A 16,342-nucleotide genomic window follows, 5' to 3' on the forward strand; every position below is an offset into this window, starting at 1 on the left:
AAAATATTACATATAAATGGGTGTTCCGTAAATTATCTTTCGAATTTTTTTTGTCAAGGTCATAAATCTTTTACAGATTGCCATTTCGGCAATGTGTGAAAATGGGGATGGTGTTTAAATGTGTTAAAAACATATATACACAATGAATCATGCACTTCCGTTAAACGGAATATCGAGAGCATATTCCATTTGAGTTATCGCACAAGTTAAAAAAAAAACAAAAACAAAATGGGAATGAGAATAGCTCGTTATGGATATTGCGCATTGAACATTTTTGTGCTATATACAAATTTCGCGCACAATACGTATAAATATTTTTATTCTGAATATTATACACAAAAGGCTTTACACTTAATCCAGTACAAACAAGTCTCCATTAGTATTTTTTCCAAAAGAGCTTAATATAGGACAAATACTCACAATTCATATATAATGTTTTAAAAAGTATGATAAAAAACATAAACAAAATACAATGTAATACATCATATTAAAGTGAGATATGCCAAATGGTATGTTTACATAGAACATTAAATTATCTAAATTGAAAAAGTATTCTTCTGTTTTCACATTAATTAATTACCACACCCACCAGTTAAAAAGTGCACATTTGTATCAATTTCAATCTATATTTTTTCTTTATTGGGAAAAACTTAATTACTTAATCAGCAATCCACCACTATTCTAGAAAACAAATACAATGCCTGCGTGAGTGATATTTGGTTTGTTTTGAGCCTTTACGACAAAGTAGAAACGTACTGTAAGTGGAAACGTTCATATATCTCAATGCATCAAACATGTACAAATATTTTGTCATAAAACTCGAATTACAGCTGATAATGAACTGTTCTTATGCCTCACGCCATATATAATTTGCTTTAAGAAACGATGGTGCGACTTGCGGATGGTCCTTCGCTAACCAAAGGTCGAGTGGAAGTTTTCTACAATGTACCTGGGGGCCCGTTTGTCAAGATACAACCAGCAGCTTTGTGGCAAACATATATGCCGATCTGCAGGATTCAGATATACGTAAGTGTGTGGTTTGACAGCGATGGGAAAATAAAATAAATTATTACTGTTAAGTATAGCAAAGAACATGCTTTATCAATATGTTTCTGGTATTTTCTTAATAACTAACTGGTAACAAGAACAATAAACATACGTTTTAAGGTTGAACCCTTTAAGACGATGGAAGTACTAAATTTATGTATATATGAGCCTATGGTTATAATTCACACACTCGTAGTGTATAATTCGGAAGAATATGTTGTATACTTATTAGTTAGAATGATTTCCTCTAAATGCAAACTCTCTTTGACAATGTAGCAATAACGCTGCTTTCGAAAGAATAACGCTTAATTTGTCATTGTTTATTCAGGTAGTACTTAACAGTACCCCGGTTACTCTTAAGTATACCACATTATACCACGGGTGCGTAAAATTATATTAAAGGCACCCGGTAATACTCTAAGGTACATTTTCTTTATATTTTCCGTACCACGATTATTTAACAGTAAACTTAAGCGTACCGGGTACTTTTTAGTAGTACCTTAGTCGAAAATTACAATTCGATTTCGAATTTCTGCGGATGTGTTTGATTGATTTAGATATGGCGAGGTTCAATCCACGTTCACATACAGCAACAAGACATTTAGCAACTATACGTTATCGCGGCTTTTGTGTACAAGATATGAAGAAACAATAACTGAGTGTAGTTCTAATAACTGGATGACTGGTTCGTGTATTTATTCGGCTCCCCTTGAAGTTGAGTGCCGTAAGTAAATATGTATCTATCTGTCTGCCTGTCTGTTTGTCTGTCTGTCTGTCTGTCTGTCTGTCTGTCTGTCTGTCTGTCTGTCTGTCTGTCTGTCTGTCTGTCTGTCTGTTTGTCCGTCCGTCCGTCCGTCCATCCGTCCGTCCGGACGTGCGTATGTACAGACGTACGGGACGTACCTACGTCCCATACGTACGCCCTCACGCACGAACGTACGCATGCATGCATGTATGTTTAATTTATTTGTAAGCTCGTTCGTACGTTATTTGTTTCGTACGTTCTTTTGTTCGTTCGTTTGTTGTGGGTGTGATTGCGCGGACGCGTGTGCGTATGTTCCTGTTCGCTTGTGTTGCTGCGTTCTTTCTCTGTCGTGTGAATATGTGCTTATGTGTGTGAATGCCTGTATGTATGTTTGTCTTCTATATCAGTGACCCGGACATCACTTCAAGCGGGTGTTAACAAATATTTTGGTTGGGCTCGACTTGAGTTTCAAGATCCGTACGGAACTAAGTATGGGACCATTTGTGGATCTGGATTTTCTGCCAAAGAAGCTGACGTCATATGTAATATAGTTGGTGCCCCGACAAACGGGTGAGAGTAATACTATGTTAAATATATTTTTATACAATGTGATATCAATTTACAACACGATATACGCGATTTAGCGTATTTAGTACGGTTCAACAAACTACTTCTTGTAGTAAAGAAAGCGACATTTCGTTTTAGAAATGCAACTATCTACCCAAACAACAAATTTGGAAGTCCCTCGTACAGCTTTGTTATTGAACAACTGAACTGTTCTGGAAAAGAAAACGATCTTCAAGAATGTCAGTCCAAGCCTTGGTCTGAGACGTCGCATATGTGCACATCCAGTAACAAGGCTGTGGCGATTAACTGCAGTAAGTTTAATGTAAACTGATATACCCTGTCAATATCTGAGAAATGTTTTTTTTTTCTTTAAACAAATATGATAATAGGTACTCCCTTATTTTCGAACAAAAACGTAATTGATAGTTTGTATGATGAGAAGACTTTAAAAATCGGACATTTTTGTTCACACAAAACGTTTGCTCGGTGCTTTTATATATAATTATATGAATAATTAAAATCTATAAAATTTATCATTAGACAAGTTGCCATCTTTGGACCAGACTTAAAATTTTGCAAATTGACTTACCAATGCAGATCAATACATAAAACATTTATCACTAAATAATTATCACTGCATTTCCCGCTTTGTCTGTTAAGGTTGGTAATTGGGGATTTTAACCGGTTAAACACATGAGGATCAAGATTGACCCCCAAAGCACAGCAGAGAAAACACAATTTAATAGCACACCATTGCAATTCAAAAATAAACATTTATACGAGAAAAGAAATTAATTAAATATTCCCATGGTGTATTTGATATCAAACTTGAATTTGTTTGATGCACGATGAAATGAAGAATACACTAGTTTGAGATAAATCCCTTCTTGATTACGAGATTTCAGAATCGTATAGTAAAAACACCAGATTATCGAAATGTACCTCATAATAAACCCATAAGAATTCGTGTCAAACACCGGTTGCATAGTCTGGATGTACAACTACAATATTAATATTTCATCGATTTGATTTTTTTTAAATGACGAATAGTCAATTTAATATACGTTTTATAAAAATGCTCTTAATTTTGACATGCCTCTATACCTTTTTACAAAAACTTATACGAGTACCTAAAAGGTTGGACAAACAGCCTTTTCCAGTTTGTGTAAATTAACGAAGAAGACTTACAAAGAATATATTATTAACGAAGAAGACTAACAAAGTAATATAGTGTTTAAAGTTGTTTTCTTGTAATAATACAAATTTAAAATTATAAATTTGTAATTGCAAAACAAAATATTTGACATTCAAGATTAAAATAAAACATAAACCTTCCTATATTGTTATCTGAATATCGTTTAAATCCGCCATTGGTATTTATGGCTTGAAGCACATAATTGATCGTAACTAAATAAATAATTGTGAGGTGATTGTCTAAATGTCTTGCATTTAACTATTTTTATGTTTTAATATTGATGATTGGTGAAAACATATTTGTTAAGCACATATATAAGAAAAACAACATGATGATTAGAAAACAAAACAGAATTACAAATTATTTAGAATTACAAAACAAGCAAGGTGCATAGCATAAAGATTTTAAGCAAGGCAGTTTTTTACGAATACATAAAAATTGTAGCCTTTGCGAGTCGCTCTTTCCACAATAAAGCAAAATACATAAGTAAAATAGTGTTTTCTACGGAGCCACGGTTACGGCTAAGAGCTGTTTCATGTTGTGCGATGAATGAAATAATAAAACCAGAGAATGATAACTAATGACTTTGCTCTGAAGTGACAATGTTTGATTCAAGCTGGATTGGAGGCAATTTTGTGTTTACAAAAATTTGTCAATTATTTGTCAATAACTAACAACATGTACCAACATACTCGCTTGTGTACAATTCGACCATATTCATGACGTCAGAGTATATACAAAATGTTAAGACGCTAATGCAAATTTAGAAAAAATTGTGTTTAATCTTAGAACTAAATCTTAGATCTAAGAGCATTAACTTAAAAGAAAAGGTGTTGATTGCAGCATTCGCATTATCATTTCCAATATTGTCATATAACATAATAATCTGTATATTACAACTCATGAAATGGTATAAGGATTTTTCATCGACCTAAACCAATGTCATAAAACTCAATCGACTGTATCCAGTGATAAGTGAGTGGTTTAGCGAACACCATCGCTTGCTTCTTCGTGCAAGTATTGTGTACTCGTGCATTCTTTTAAATCAATATGTTTGCAACGTGCCAATACAGTGTGCTGTTCACGTGAAGTTGACATTTGTTATTAATGGTTATGAAGCCCACATTGGGTAATGACTTATAAAAAGGCACTTCGCACAGAAAATATTATAAGGTTCACAAAGTTTGATGAACGGAAACATAAAATAAATCGAAAAGTGTTTACCGAACAAACATGAAACATGTTCTTAGTTCCAAACCTTTAAAGAAATTCTCGGCCCCATCTGCGTCAACGAATTAATGTAAAAACGAATGTTGCCTCTCTTGACTTAATTATTTTAGATGTTTGTGATTTTAACCTGGGACGGAGGAAGGCGGTGAATGTTGACGAAATTCTATGTAACAATTAAATAAGCTTTTGTTGATTTAGAACCTTCTTAGTCTGCATCGGATTGAAACGCGTTTTCATGATGTGAAAGACTGATCTATAGTAGTATTACATCTTTCTTTCCGTTGACGTTCTTTAGAAATGAATATGCAGTCGCACATTCTGTTAAATAACGAGATTATATTTTAGGACCAAACACGCCGATCAGATTACGAGGGAACGATCCCAATAAGGGAATGGTTGAAGTCTTTTTCGACGGCGCGTGGTATCTGATGTGCGCGTACACATTCAGCTTCCGGGAAGCTGCCGTCGTTTGTAATAAACTTGGATATAAAATCGGGTATTTTATGTTTACAAACAACTTAAGAACTGATTACATGGATCAGCAATTAACAGTTGCACGTTTAGCTTAATTGAGGACATTCTCGGAATTATAATTATATAATAATAATAATAATAATAATAATAATAAGAATAGTAATAATAATAATTATAAATCCAAATAACGATAATAATAATAATAATAATAATAATAATAATAATAATTATAATAATAACAATAATTATATTTATCATCATTATTATTATTAATTATTAATTATTTTAATTCAAGGACACCTGATATTCGTTCTGGATTTAGTGAAAATGCTCTCATATATGATATGAACTGCCAAGGGAACGAGACGGACATTTCTCAGTGCCAGTTTCAACGCCAAACTGGGTACACCTATCCGTGGACTCCTCAAGACTGTTGGTATCATGGTGCAACATACCGATATAATCGTGCAGGCGTTATATGTAGCAGTAAGTTCACATACGTTTTGACGTTGTTTTAACATAAGATGCACACATCCAGTTAAATAAATAGTTTTAATGCATACGTGTATATTAAAACGTGTAGTTCCTGTGTGAGCTTGATATAAATCAAACATAACTTATTTGAATACTTAAAAGATTGATTACCTTTACTGACTTTTATTGGGTCATGACGATAAGATCGTAAATACCAACAGATCTATTTGTTAAGTTGCATAAGAAAAGACAAATTGCGTTATCAAAGTTTTAAGAGGAATTTTTATACCACAAACACACAGTCCTGGTTATTGCATATCAGTCGAACGTAAATAGCGACTAATTAATTCAAAAGATGCACGTATACGTACCTAACAATATGTACAATCTTTACAAATTAAATTAGGGCTTCCATATGAAGGCCCAATGTATCACGCATTTTTTAAAATATACTATGTCGTTGTTGTTTTTTTATATTGTCTGCCACAACTTAATCAATGTAGGTTATGTATATTAAACAGGACGGTCATATGTTATAGTTGTTTTTCAAAAAAAAGGTATATTCGGGATCTATCTCACATCATCTATTTTAATGGATTCCATATCAATTCAACTAAATTCCAACTTAACCAAAATAAAAAACATTTTAAAAGCAATGCTCACACTGGTTGACTGAGAGGCATTTTAATTTAGATTGTGTCTTTGGAAATGTCTTTAGGAGACAAACACATCCCTTATAATAGTATTAAATTTCTATTTGCAGATAACCGTGTAAGACTCATCAGCAACGTCAACAACTACCAGGGACGAGTGGAGTTCCAGTACTTCGGTGTTTGGGGAACTGTGTGCAACAAACACTTTGATCAAGGGGATGCGCGAGTCGTTTGCAGACTTGCTGGGATCGATAGTGCAGGGTTTGTTTAAATTTTATTAGCATCAACTTGTTTTAATTGTCCGCTTCACACATTTCCCAGTTCACAATGTTTCATTGTTAGCAAGATTTCCAAAATAAGACAATTGTGTATTTACATGCGCGGATAACTTCTCGGCAAAAAAATGAATAAATAATATTTTGTAAATAAGAAACCTTCATTTGAAACATTAACGATTATTAATTTGGAGTCTTTCTTATTAGTCAATATATTAAAATATGTCATGTTATGCTGTTGGGTTGAATGCTGGCCCTGTAGACTATCATAGTGGGTGGTTACTGTGTAATTTGTAAAAACTATAAGTTATTTTGTGTATGCTATAAATGTGTGGATATATTAGTTCGAACAACCAGGCCTAGCTGACTTTCGAAAACGTTAAAACAAAACCTCCAACACTTGATTCAATAAACAAGTTGGACGTCGTACAGTATGTCTTTTTTTCTTTTTCGACCACATATTCCGCCATCTAAGGTCACTGTCCGTCCTACATTATCCTGTATAAATTTGCGATCACATACGTAATGACAACACAGAGCTGTTGCACCTTCGTGCACAAAAAGTTAATCATCGTGCGTTCACATAAGAATGGTTAAAATTAGTCTTAAAGGATAATTTTATGTTGTTGCATTTTTGGCCGATATTAATTCTATTTTATTACCCGTATCGTTGCAGGAATCAGTTATCGTTCAAATAAATAAAAAAAATCGAACGTTTGGTTTTGTAATCATGATTTTATATGGAGACTTCTTGTATCATATTTATTTGATTCCCTCTGTTCCTTCTGCGAAGATAAATACTGATCTGTTAAAATCTGATAACTTCCGTAATAGCGAAGCTGTAGGTTTTAACAAAATTGCCTCTTAAGTCAGTTCTGTACAACAGGACTATAAAGCACGTATTATTTAAATAAAACAACAACTCAAATAAAACATACAAACCATTAAAATGACTACCATACCGAATATATTGAAACTTGACATAAGATCGACGACTCGGTAGCGGTTCGATTAAAAACATTCGGCCCAAACTTACCATAAGTTATTGTCTCAATGTGTAGCTGTAATATGAAAGAAAATATAAAAAGATACATGAGACAACAATGTCATTTCTTCTTTCTAAACACAAAATTGTTGTTTTGCATTCCGTACACGAAAACCATCAAATTCTATTGAAAACATGTGTTTAATCAACAACTGACATGTGGATGATTAACTTCTCAACATGCAAATTTAGTTTGATTTTTTATGTATGTTTGGTAAGTTTCAAATAAACTTTCTGTGTAGGTTCTTTGCGTAACACATATTTATTACAGAAACTTCACGATTTACACAAATGTTTCCAAGTTTGGACAAGGGTCAGGTACCCTGATTGTAGAAGACCTTCACTGCAACGGAACTGAATCAGATATCGACGAATGTGCCTCGTATCCGTGGAAGGCAAATTCTGCACACACCCCATGCAATTCGCATTCCTTAGATGTCGGAGTTAACTGTAGTAAGAACTTAGTTGTTTGGGTTTGTGACATTTGCTTTGTTATGATGAGCTTCCATGCACTATAATTATTACACACTAAATCCTATTGTGCGACAGCACTTCTATTTGTAGCCGTTATATACTTATAGGACCTGTTACTCCAATGCGCCTAGTAGGTGGAACCAACTATTCTGGAAGAGTTGAAATTGAATATGAAGGCGTTTGGGGCACAATCTGTGACAGAGGTTTCGATATAAATGATGCGAAAGTCATTTGCAGAATGAAAGGATTCAATACTGAGTAAATATTTTCCTATTTGTATTATCTTTAAAACGTCGTCGTTTTTTAAAATTAAAATGTCCGTTTTTAATAAAGAGCATTTTTTTCAAATTTGCAATATGAAGTTTGTTAAAAATACTGTTAAAAACTACATGGTTGATTTGTCATTTTCAGGAGTATTGAAATACGTTTAAACGGATTTTACGGAAACGGGAATGGCAGAATATTTATTTCGGATCTCTTATGTACTGGCGATGAACCAGACATTTCCGAATGTAACGTGGGTCTTCGATGGAAAAATACAAATACCCTTTGCACTAACACCAACGACGTAGCCGTCCAATGCAGTATGTATAACGTAAATGTGTATTTTTTACTAACGAGAGATAACTTAATATAATAATTATTGATTCGCGGTTTGTCTCACAGACACACCCGTACGAGTACGAGATGGTCTAACATTCTATTCCGGAATCGCCGAGGTTTATATCTTTGGTGGATGGCGACGAATATGTAAAGACAATTTTACCATACAAGATGCACTTACACTGTGTACTCTGGCCGGGAAAAGAGATAATTATAATGGGTAAGTATAAATCTTATTCAATATGTTTTGATTATGGCTAAATACCACAACTATTATTGTTCGATATAACCGCAATAATTACTGTAGGAACGTGACGATTCATAACCAGGATTTCGTCAACATGCCGTTTGAATATACGCCTATTGGAGATTTTGGATGCAACAGCAATGAAGAGGATCTTTATGAATGCGGTTCGGGTCAGTGGGTGAAGTCATCAACGGCGTGCCCTAGCGGAGAAAACGTTGCTCTAAATTGTCGTAAGTTTCATGAAAGTTATATGCTGAGCAACTATGTAGTTAGATACGTTTGTGCTTGAAGCACTTATCGATATCACTAAGTGCTTATGTTTTCAGTTTGTTGTTGTTATTTTTACGGCGTTTTGTTAAAATCCTGGAGTCGTAGGTCATGTTATCATGGTTTATGCCACAATGGCATCCAATAAATGTAAACTGTTAAAAAAGGCTTTCCCGTTAGAATCAAATATAAAACAAATATATGTAATACTATGTACATGTACTGTGTCATTCATATCAGTCAAATAAAATCAGCAACTAATAGTTTCTTTTGAAATGGTGCATTATTATTAACAAAAGTCATGTGCGAGATTGAGAAGATCAAGATCTAGATACACTAGTCGGTATGTTAAATATAATTTTACTTCGATGATTGTTGTTCGTGATATATATTATTCATAATGGCGTGACTTGTTTGGAATTTATTGGAATATGCATGGGTTTGCAGGTGCTCAAACACCGGTTCGATTGATGGAAGGGCTACAAGAAGCAGCAGACATAGTGCAAAAACCGATAAAAGGAAGAGTTGAAGTGCAGTACAGACGATACGACCAAGAGCTGCAAAAGTATCGCGATGACCACTGGGGGACAATATGTGATGATAAGTTTGGTGATGACGATGCATTGGTTCTTTGTTCTATGATGGGATACTCTGTTGGGTTAGTTTCTATCTCGTTCTTTATTAAAGTATCTAATTTCTAAATTACGATCGGATAAATTACACGACAAGTGATTACAAGATGCTGTTTATTCTACAGTATTGTGTAAGTATTATCACAAGTTGACACCCACAATTATTGTTGTGGAAAAGTATCTACTATTTGTATTAAATATTTATTTTATATGAAACAGGAAGGTATATCGACCACACGAAGCTTACGCTTTGTTTGGAAATGAAACAATAATCCTGGACGACTTGCAATGTCTCGGAGTTGAAGAAGATGTGTCCGAGTGCAAAGCACGAGAGTGGGGTACCCATGACTGCTTACATGACGAAAACGTTGCAATTTACTGCAGTGAGCATTTATTGCATAATACTTTTATTAGAAAATTGCTTATTGCTTTCATAAAATAGCAATCATATATAACTACATTGTATTATTAAAGGTCCATCCCAAATATCCGTTTAAATAGGACCGAACATATTATTTGTTATGATGATGATTTTCAGACTACCAGGAAAATATTGATCCGTGTGACAAAGAAAACTACAAGAGGCTTCCAAATTTAGAACTGCGATTAGTAAATAACAAAACAACTTCCCAACCTATAAACGATAACAAATTGTCGCTAAACTGGTACTTTGTTGGAAACAACACGTTGCCTGACAAAGAACCGCCTTTTAACCGATGTGCTACTGTGTTTCCGGTGTACAGCACGGGTAATATATGAATCCTTTTTAACATATTTCGGTAAATGCGGTCAACGTTATGGGCCATATCATAAATATGCAAACGTGTATCCACGAACTTCTACTGAATGTTACCTTTGATTGACACATAATTATTTGTTGGAAAATAAAATTCTGGAGACATTTAGAGATGCATTTTTCAATCACAAGTCTTTAATATAAAACAAATATTAAAATCAATAAAAAAAACAAAAACAGAACGACATTAAACGCAGAATAATTACTATATCTAGGGTCACCGCCTGGAAATAGTTCAATCCAAAGAATGGGTGCGGAATGTCAAACCGGCTGAAAGACATGCCTAACCTCCCCCTTCTTAATTAAAGCACAGGCATATATTTGTTCTATGATTTGTTTTATATTCACCCGTTATTTTATCCCCCAGATCCGATTCCTGTGCTTGGTGCTGGGGTTAAATCACTGAAAGCTGAACAAACTGGAAATTCAAGTATCACTTACGATATCCAAGCCAAGAATTGCGGGAGTTACTTTGTGTACAGATTAGGGCCAACAAAAACGAAGGACAGCGGTTATTGCTTTGGTAGTAAACATGAATGCAAATTGATATTGTTTCATTTCCATAAAATGATAGATAAACAATTTACTGTATTATTATCATCAGTAAACTTACCAAAATATTAAATTAAAATGTTCTTCATCTGACCTTATGCTTTACTGACACAGCATGTTACAATATACCGTAATAATAGGACTGGGCTTGTCGGAATTCACTGCTTTTTTAGCGACACGCTATTGTTTCAATTAGTATTAACAATTGCATTGACATTGTGAGTGAAATTATTTATGATTTTATATGTTTTTATTAACGCTTTTCATGAACATATTTCAGGTATAGGCTCAGAAAGTAAGTCGCTTTTTTATGGTTTTATACCTGATACGATGTATTTAATGTGTTATTGGTATAATTGTAGTAAAACACCAGATAACATAGCGTACATACTTAACTCTTCTTATATGTCACTTGAGCACTACGATCTATAATTGAAAGTTTGGAAGATGTTGAACTGTGGTCGTTAAAAAAATCAAACTGCACCTTTCCTGAACAGCTCATCAGAATTTGACGATACCTAACAGGGATGTTTCTTTGGTGGTCCTCGTTAATAATTATTCGAATAATTTGGTCGAGGCGCCAGAAAACAATTATAAAAATGTCTATTCTCCTTTCCATATGGGGAAGTGGTTTAAAAATTGGTATGAAACATCCTATTCTGGTATTCTATAAAAGTAGTTTTAGATTAGTTCCTGTGCATAAACCTCACTCTGCACCGGGGGTTTTCAGTTTTATATAGACTTATATTGTGAATATATAACAGTCCGTTTAAGAAGTCCTCTACTAAGTTCAAAGAGTAATAACAGACCAACCCCGGGTTCACATGTTTCTCGTTGACTTTCTTTATGGAAAATCTGAAGCAACAAAGCTCAAGGTTTTCAAATATTACGGTATATAACACATTTTGCTTAAATAATACCATTGAGGACAAAACTGGACCCGCCACGGAAGTTATCGGTTTTAAAAGGATTATATATATATAATTTATAATATATATATATATATATATAATATATATATATATATATATATATATATATATATATATATATATATATATATAGATATATATATATATATATATATATATATATATATATATATATATATATATATATATATATATATATATATAGAGAGAGAGAGAGAGAGAGAGGAGAGAGAGAGAGAGAGAGAGAGAGAGAGAGAGATTTTGAAATATATTTCAGTTTGGTACGACGTTGAAATAAACATTGCTCGCCTTTCTGTTCATTTTTTCAGAGTTTGAACGTAGAACTTGTAACCGATATGTAAGAGCATGTAATGTATATGTAATGACAAACTTCAATACATGCCAAACACTGTGAAAAGTTCGATATGTAAGAGCATGTAATGTATATGTAATGACAAACTTCAATACATGCCAAAATCTGTGAAAAGTCCCCTTTAAAAGCACACACTCTAAACAAATTAAGATTACTTTCTGATTTTCGGAATATTAGTAACCGATATCAAAGAATAAGTTTCAGATTTAGATTTTGAAATATATTGCAGTTTGGAACGACGTTGAAATAAACATTGCTCGCCTTTCTGTTCATTTTTTCAGAGTTTGAACGTAGAACTTGTAACCGATATGTAAGAGCATGAAATGTATATGTAATGACAAACTTCAATACATGCCAAAATCTGTGAAAAGTCCGATATGTAAGAGAATGTAATATATATGTAATGACAAACTTCAATACATGCCAAAATCTGTGAAAAGTCCCCTTTAAAAGCACACACTTTACACAAATAAAGATTACTTTCTGATTTTCGGAAAAAATATGCTGACGTTGTTTACATGTTTGCTTAGATACATGACAGCAACCATTTCTGAAGAAAGTAAACCAAGATTTTAATATATATGCGATTTTAATATATATGTACATGCTAAGACAGTTTGTTAAAATGCAATACTGTACCTGAAATTGCTGTGATATTTTATTGATTTTTTTTAATTTCCGATATGTAAGAGCATGCAATGTATATGTAATAACAAACTTCAATACATGCCAAAATCTGTGAAAAGTATCCTTTTAAAAGCACACATTTTACACAAATAAAGATTACTTTCTGATTTTCGGTAAAAATATGCTGACGTTGTTTACATGTTTGCTTAGATACATGAAAGCAACCATTTCTGAAGAAAGTAAGAAAGTAAACCAAGATTTTGATGATGGCTTGCAATTTGTTAAGATTTTTTTTAAATTGTATATGAGTGGGCAATTATCAATAACAACTTTTCAATTATGAAGTCCCGGTAGGAAGCCAATATGCTTATCTGAATGTTTTGTAACAAGTCAATTTGGACTTATGTAAGAGTTTCTGGTTAATTTCAGATTTAGATTTTGAAATATATTACAGATTGGTACGACGTTGAAATAAACATTGCTCGCCTTTCTGTTCATTTTTTCAGAGTTTGAACGTAGAACTTGTAACCGTTTAAAATTATTTAGAAGCCTTTGTCGTCCACCAATCACAGGGTTATACATTTTAAACAGTTGAACACCTATAAAAGATAGAAATTATTGTTACCACCCGATTTTCTTTCATTTAATTGTGCATCAACAATGTAGTAAACAAAACGGAAATTTAAAAAACTCAATAAAAATCACAGCAATTTCAGGTACAGTATTGCATTTTCACTAAAAGGAATTTATTGTCGTGTACTTTTTAGAAGTATTAATTAATATAAACAATCTATTTACTATAATGGATCTTTGCTCATCACATCCATATTTATGCTCTCTTGGATTAAAGATAATTTTAAAAAGAGAACGTATCTATAAAAATAACATTATTGATCGGAGCAATGACGTACATTTTATTTTGTTTGCTAAACAACACGAGTTAAAAAAAACTCTAAACGATATATCAAGACTAACCTTTTCTAATTACGCGCAATTGTGTATTTATACATTATTTTTTTGTAATTGCATCAAAATAAATCTTACAGTGTCATGCGATCATCAGTTAGCGATTGGTTAGCAAATTCGAATGAATGATCCAATCCGACTATTCCTTAATTAATCGCAGTTATTTTTGTCCCACTTTTATCGATTACTGTTTTTAAATACAAACTTTCGTCAAGGGTTACGAGTGTTTATTAACATATTATTATTTGAGCGAGAACTATAAGTGTTGATAAAATGGCGAGTTTGTTCCTGCGGATTATTACGCCCTTGGTTGTCGTCGTTGTCCTCTGTTCAGGTTTGGCCGAAGGTCAGTCTTCCATTGAGACCCAGCAGCACTTTGAGCTGGAAAACGTTTTAAGCGATGATCAACAAGACTACTGGGTCTGGCGATCTGAAGCGTACAACCAAAAGACCCTACGCCTGGAGGACATGAACAGAGCACACACAATCGAACTCAGACTATGTATTGAACCCTTCAACCCCAATCAAAAAGTTTTGATCGTGGTGTCAGACATACTCTATTCAAACGATGGCCCATCGGACATTGTGTATCTTAAGATCAATGGACAGGCGATCGGTAATTTTACTACAATTGAACAATGGGGAAGCGGCTATGAGTGGAATGTTTTCCGTAATTCTAAAGTAATCGGACCGCCAATGCTCGTTGAGAAGGGTAATATCATGCTGGCGATTGAGGTGGAGACAGACAAATGGGGCGTGGAGTTGGACAGGATTCAAATCAATGCAGAGAATCATGATCCGACGAAGAGAATGTTTTGCGGGGCAGCCCTTAAGAAAAAGACTTCCATTGAGACCCAGCAGCACTTTGAGCTGGAAAACGTTTTAAGCGATGATCAACAAGACTACTGGGTCTGGCGATCTGAAGCGTACAACCAAAAGACCCTACGCCTGGAGGACATGAACAGAGCACACACAATCGAACTCAGACTATGTATTGAACCCTTCAACCCCAATCAAAAAGTTTTGATCGTGGTGTCAGACATACTCTATTCAAACGATGGCCCATCGGACATTGTGTATCTAAAGATCAATGGACAGGCGATCGGTAATTTTACTACAATTGAACAATGGGGAAGCGGTTATGAGTGGAATATTTTCCGTAATTCTAAAGTTATCGGACCGTCAATGAGCGTTGAGAAGGGCAATTTCATGCTGGCGATTGAGGTGGAGACAGACAAATGGGGCGTGGAGTTGGACAGGATTCAAATCAATGCAGAGAATCATGATCCGACGAAGAGAATGTTTTGCGGGGCAGCCCTTAAGAAAAAGACTTTTTAAGAGTTAAATTTGTATGTTGCAACGGACGCTTTCCCCGGAAGATTTTCTACAAACTATTTTTACTGCGATATAACATTATGTGCTGAATTTTTGATGCGGGGTTTTTGATGACAATTATTATTTAATAATTCTAAAACTGTTAGCTATACACTTTTCATAGAATTGTACTTAATATAATGTATTTTTATTGTTTAATTTGTATAAGTAGCATTCTCTATAAAGCATTTTCTTTACGCGTTGAACATGTGCTCATGTTCGTTGTGGCTTTTTATTCAAAAATTTAATAGTATTCGAAATGTATATTTGTGAAATTAAATAAATTAAATAAGTTTTTTTGTAAGATTATTACAGGGTGAAGGATCACGTGTCTTTGTTGGGTTCCAAATTTAACGTTACTGGATATATATAGACACACCAGTAAGTGCTGTTTTTTTGCGAAATAACGTTTGAAAATAATTTTTCTTAAGAATTTCAATTAGTGCATAAAATAAAGATTTGTTGCTGCTTATGGAAATGTAAATTTCATCAGAATAACTTTTATTTAAAAAGTGTTTGTTCTTGATACAAAAATCCACGTGTGCTGCACGTTTACGCTTCACGCAACGTGAAATTTTGTCACCGATTCCAGACGTATTCAATGATTTATTCTTATTCCTTAAGATATCGGAACAAACTGCAAGAAAAACTGTCTTTTATGCGCTAAAGATTGTTGCAAATGTATTTCATTAACTTGAGATATTTGCAAAAATAAAGAGCTTAACGGTGCTCTTACATTCCGCTAAGCTCGTGTGTAAACCTCCGAAAAAAGCAGTTGATTCTGCACCCTGTAA

General features: G+C 33.7%; 1 protein-coding gene across 1 annotated transcript in view; it reads left to right on the top strand.

Annotated features, from left to right (window-relative positions):
- Positions 1 to 1,002: 1,002 nt before the first annotated feature.
- Positions 1,003 to 16,342, top strand: part of LOC127870055 (scavenger receptor cysteine-rich domain superfamily protein-like) — a 31,308-nt gene continuing 15,968 nt past the window's right edge. The window contains exons 1-17 of the mRNA XM_052412714.1: positions 1,003 to 1,026; positions 1,605 to 1,771; positions 2,200 to 2,362; positions 2,498 to 2,670; positions 5,130 to 5,280; positions 5,554 to 5,744; positions 6,496 to 6,646; positions 7,977 to 8,158; positions 8,287 to 8,437; positions 8,591 to 8,763; positions 8,846 to 9,002; positions 9,090 to 9,259; positions 9,744 to 9,954; positions 10,148 to 10,311; positions 10,467 to 10,676; positions 11,092 to 11,247; positions 11,557 to 11,571. Coding sequence (XP_052268674.1) covers positions 1,726 to 1,771; positions 2,200 to 2,362; positions 2,498 to 2,670; positions 5,130 to 5,280; positions 5,554 to 5,744; positions 6,496 to 6,646; positions 7,977 to 8,158; positions 8,287 to 8,437; positions 8,591 to 8,763; positions 8,846 to 9,002; positions 9,090 to 9,259; positions 9,744 to 9,954; positions 10,148 to 10,311; positions 10,467 to 10,676; positions 11,092 to 11,247; positions 11,557 to 11,571 — 2,464 coding nt within the window. The 5' untranslated portion in view covers positions 1,003 to 1,026; positions 1,605 to 1,725. The remainder of the gene's footprint in view (positions 1,027 to 1,604; positions 1,772 to 2,199; positions 2,363 to 2,497; positions 2,671 to 5,129; positions 5,281 to 5,553; positions 5,745 to 6,495; positions 6,647 to 7,976; positions 8,159 to 8,286; positions 8,438 to 8,590; positions 8,764 to 8,845; positions 9,003 to 9,089; positions 9,260 to 9,743; positions 9,955 to 10,147; positions 10,312 to 10,466; positions 10,677 to 11,091; positions 11,248 to 11,556; positions 11,572 to 16,342) is intronic.

The sequence above is a fragment of the Dreissena polymorpha genome, chromosome 2 (genome assembly GCF_020536995.1).
Source record: "Dreissena polymorpha isolate Duluth1 chromosome 2, UMN_Dpol_1.0, whole genome shotgun sequence".
Taxonomy (NCBI): Eukaryota; Metazoa; Mollusca; class Bivalvia; order Myida; family Dreissenidae; genus Dreissena; species Dreissena polymorpha.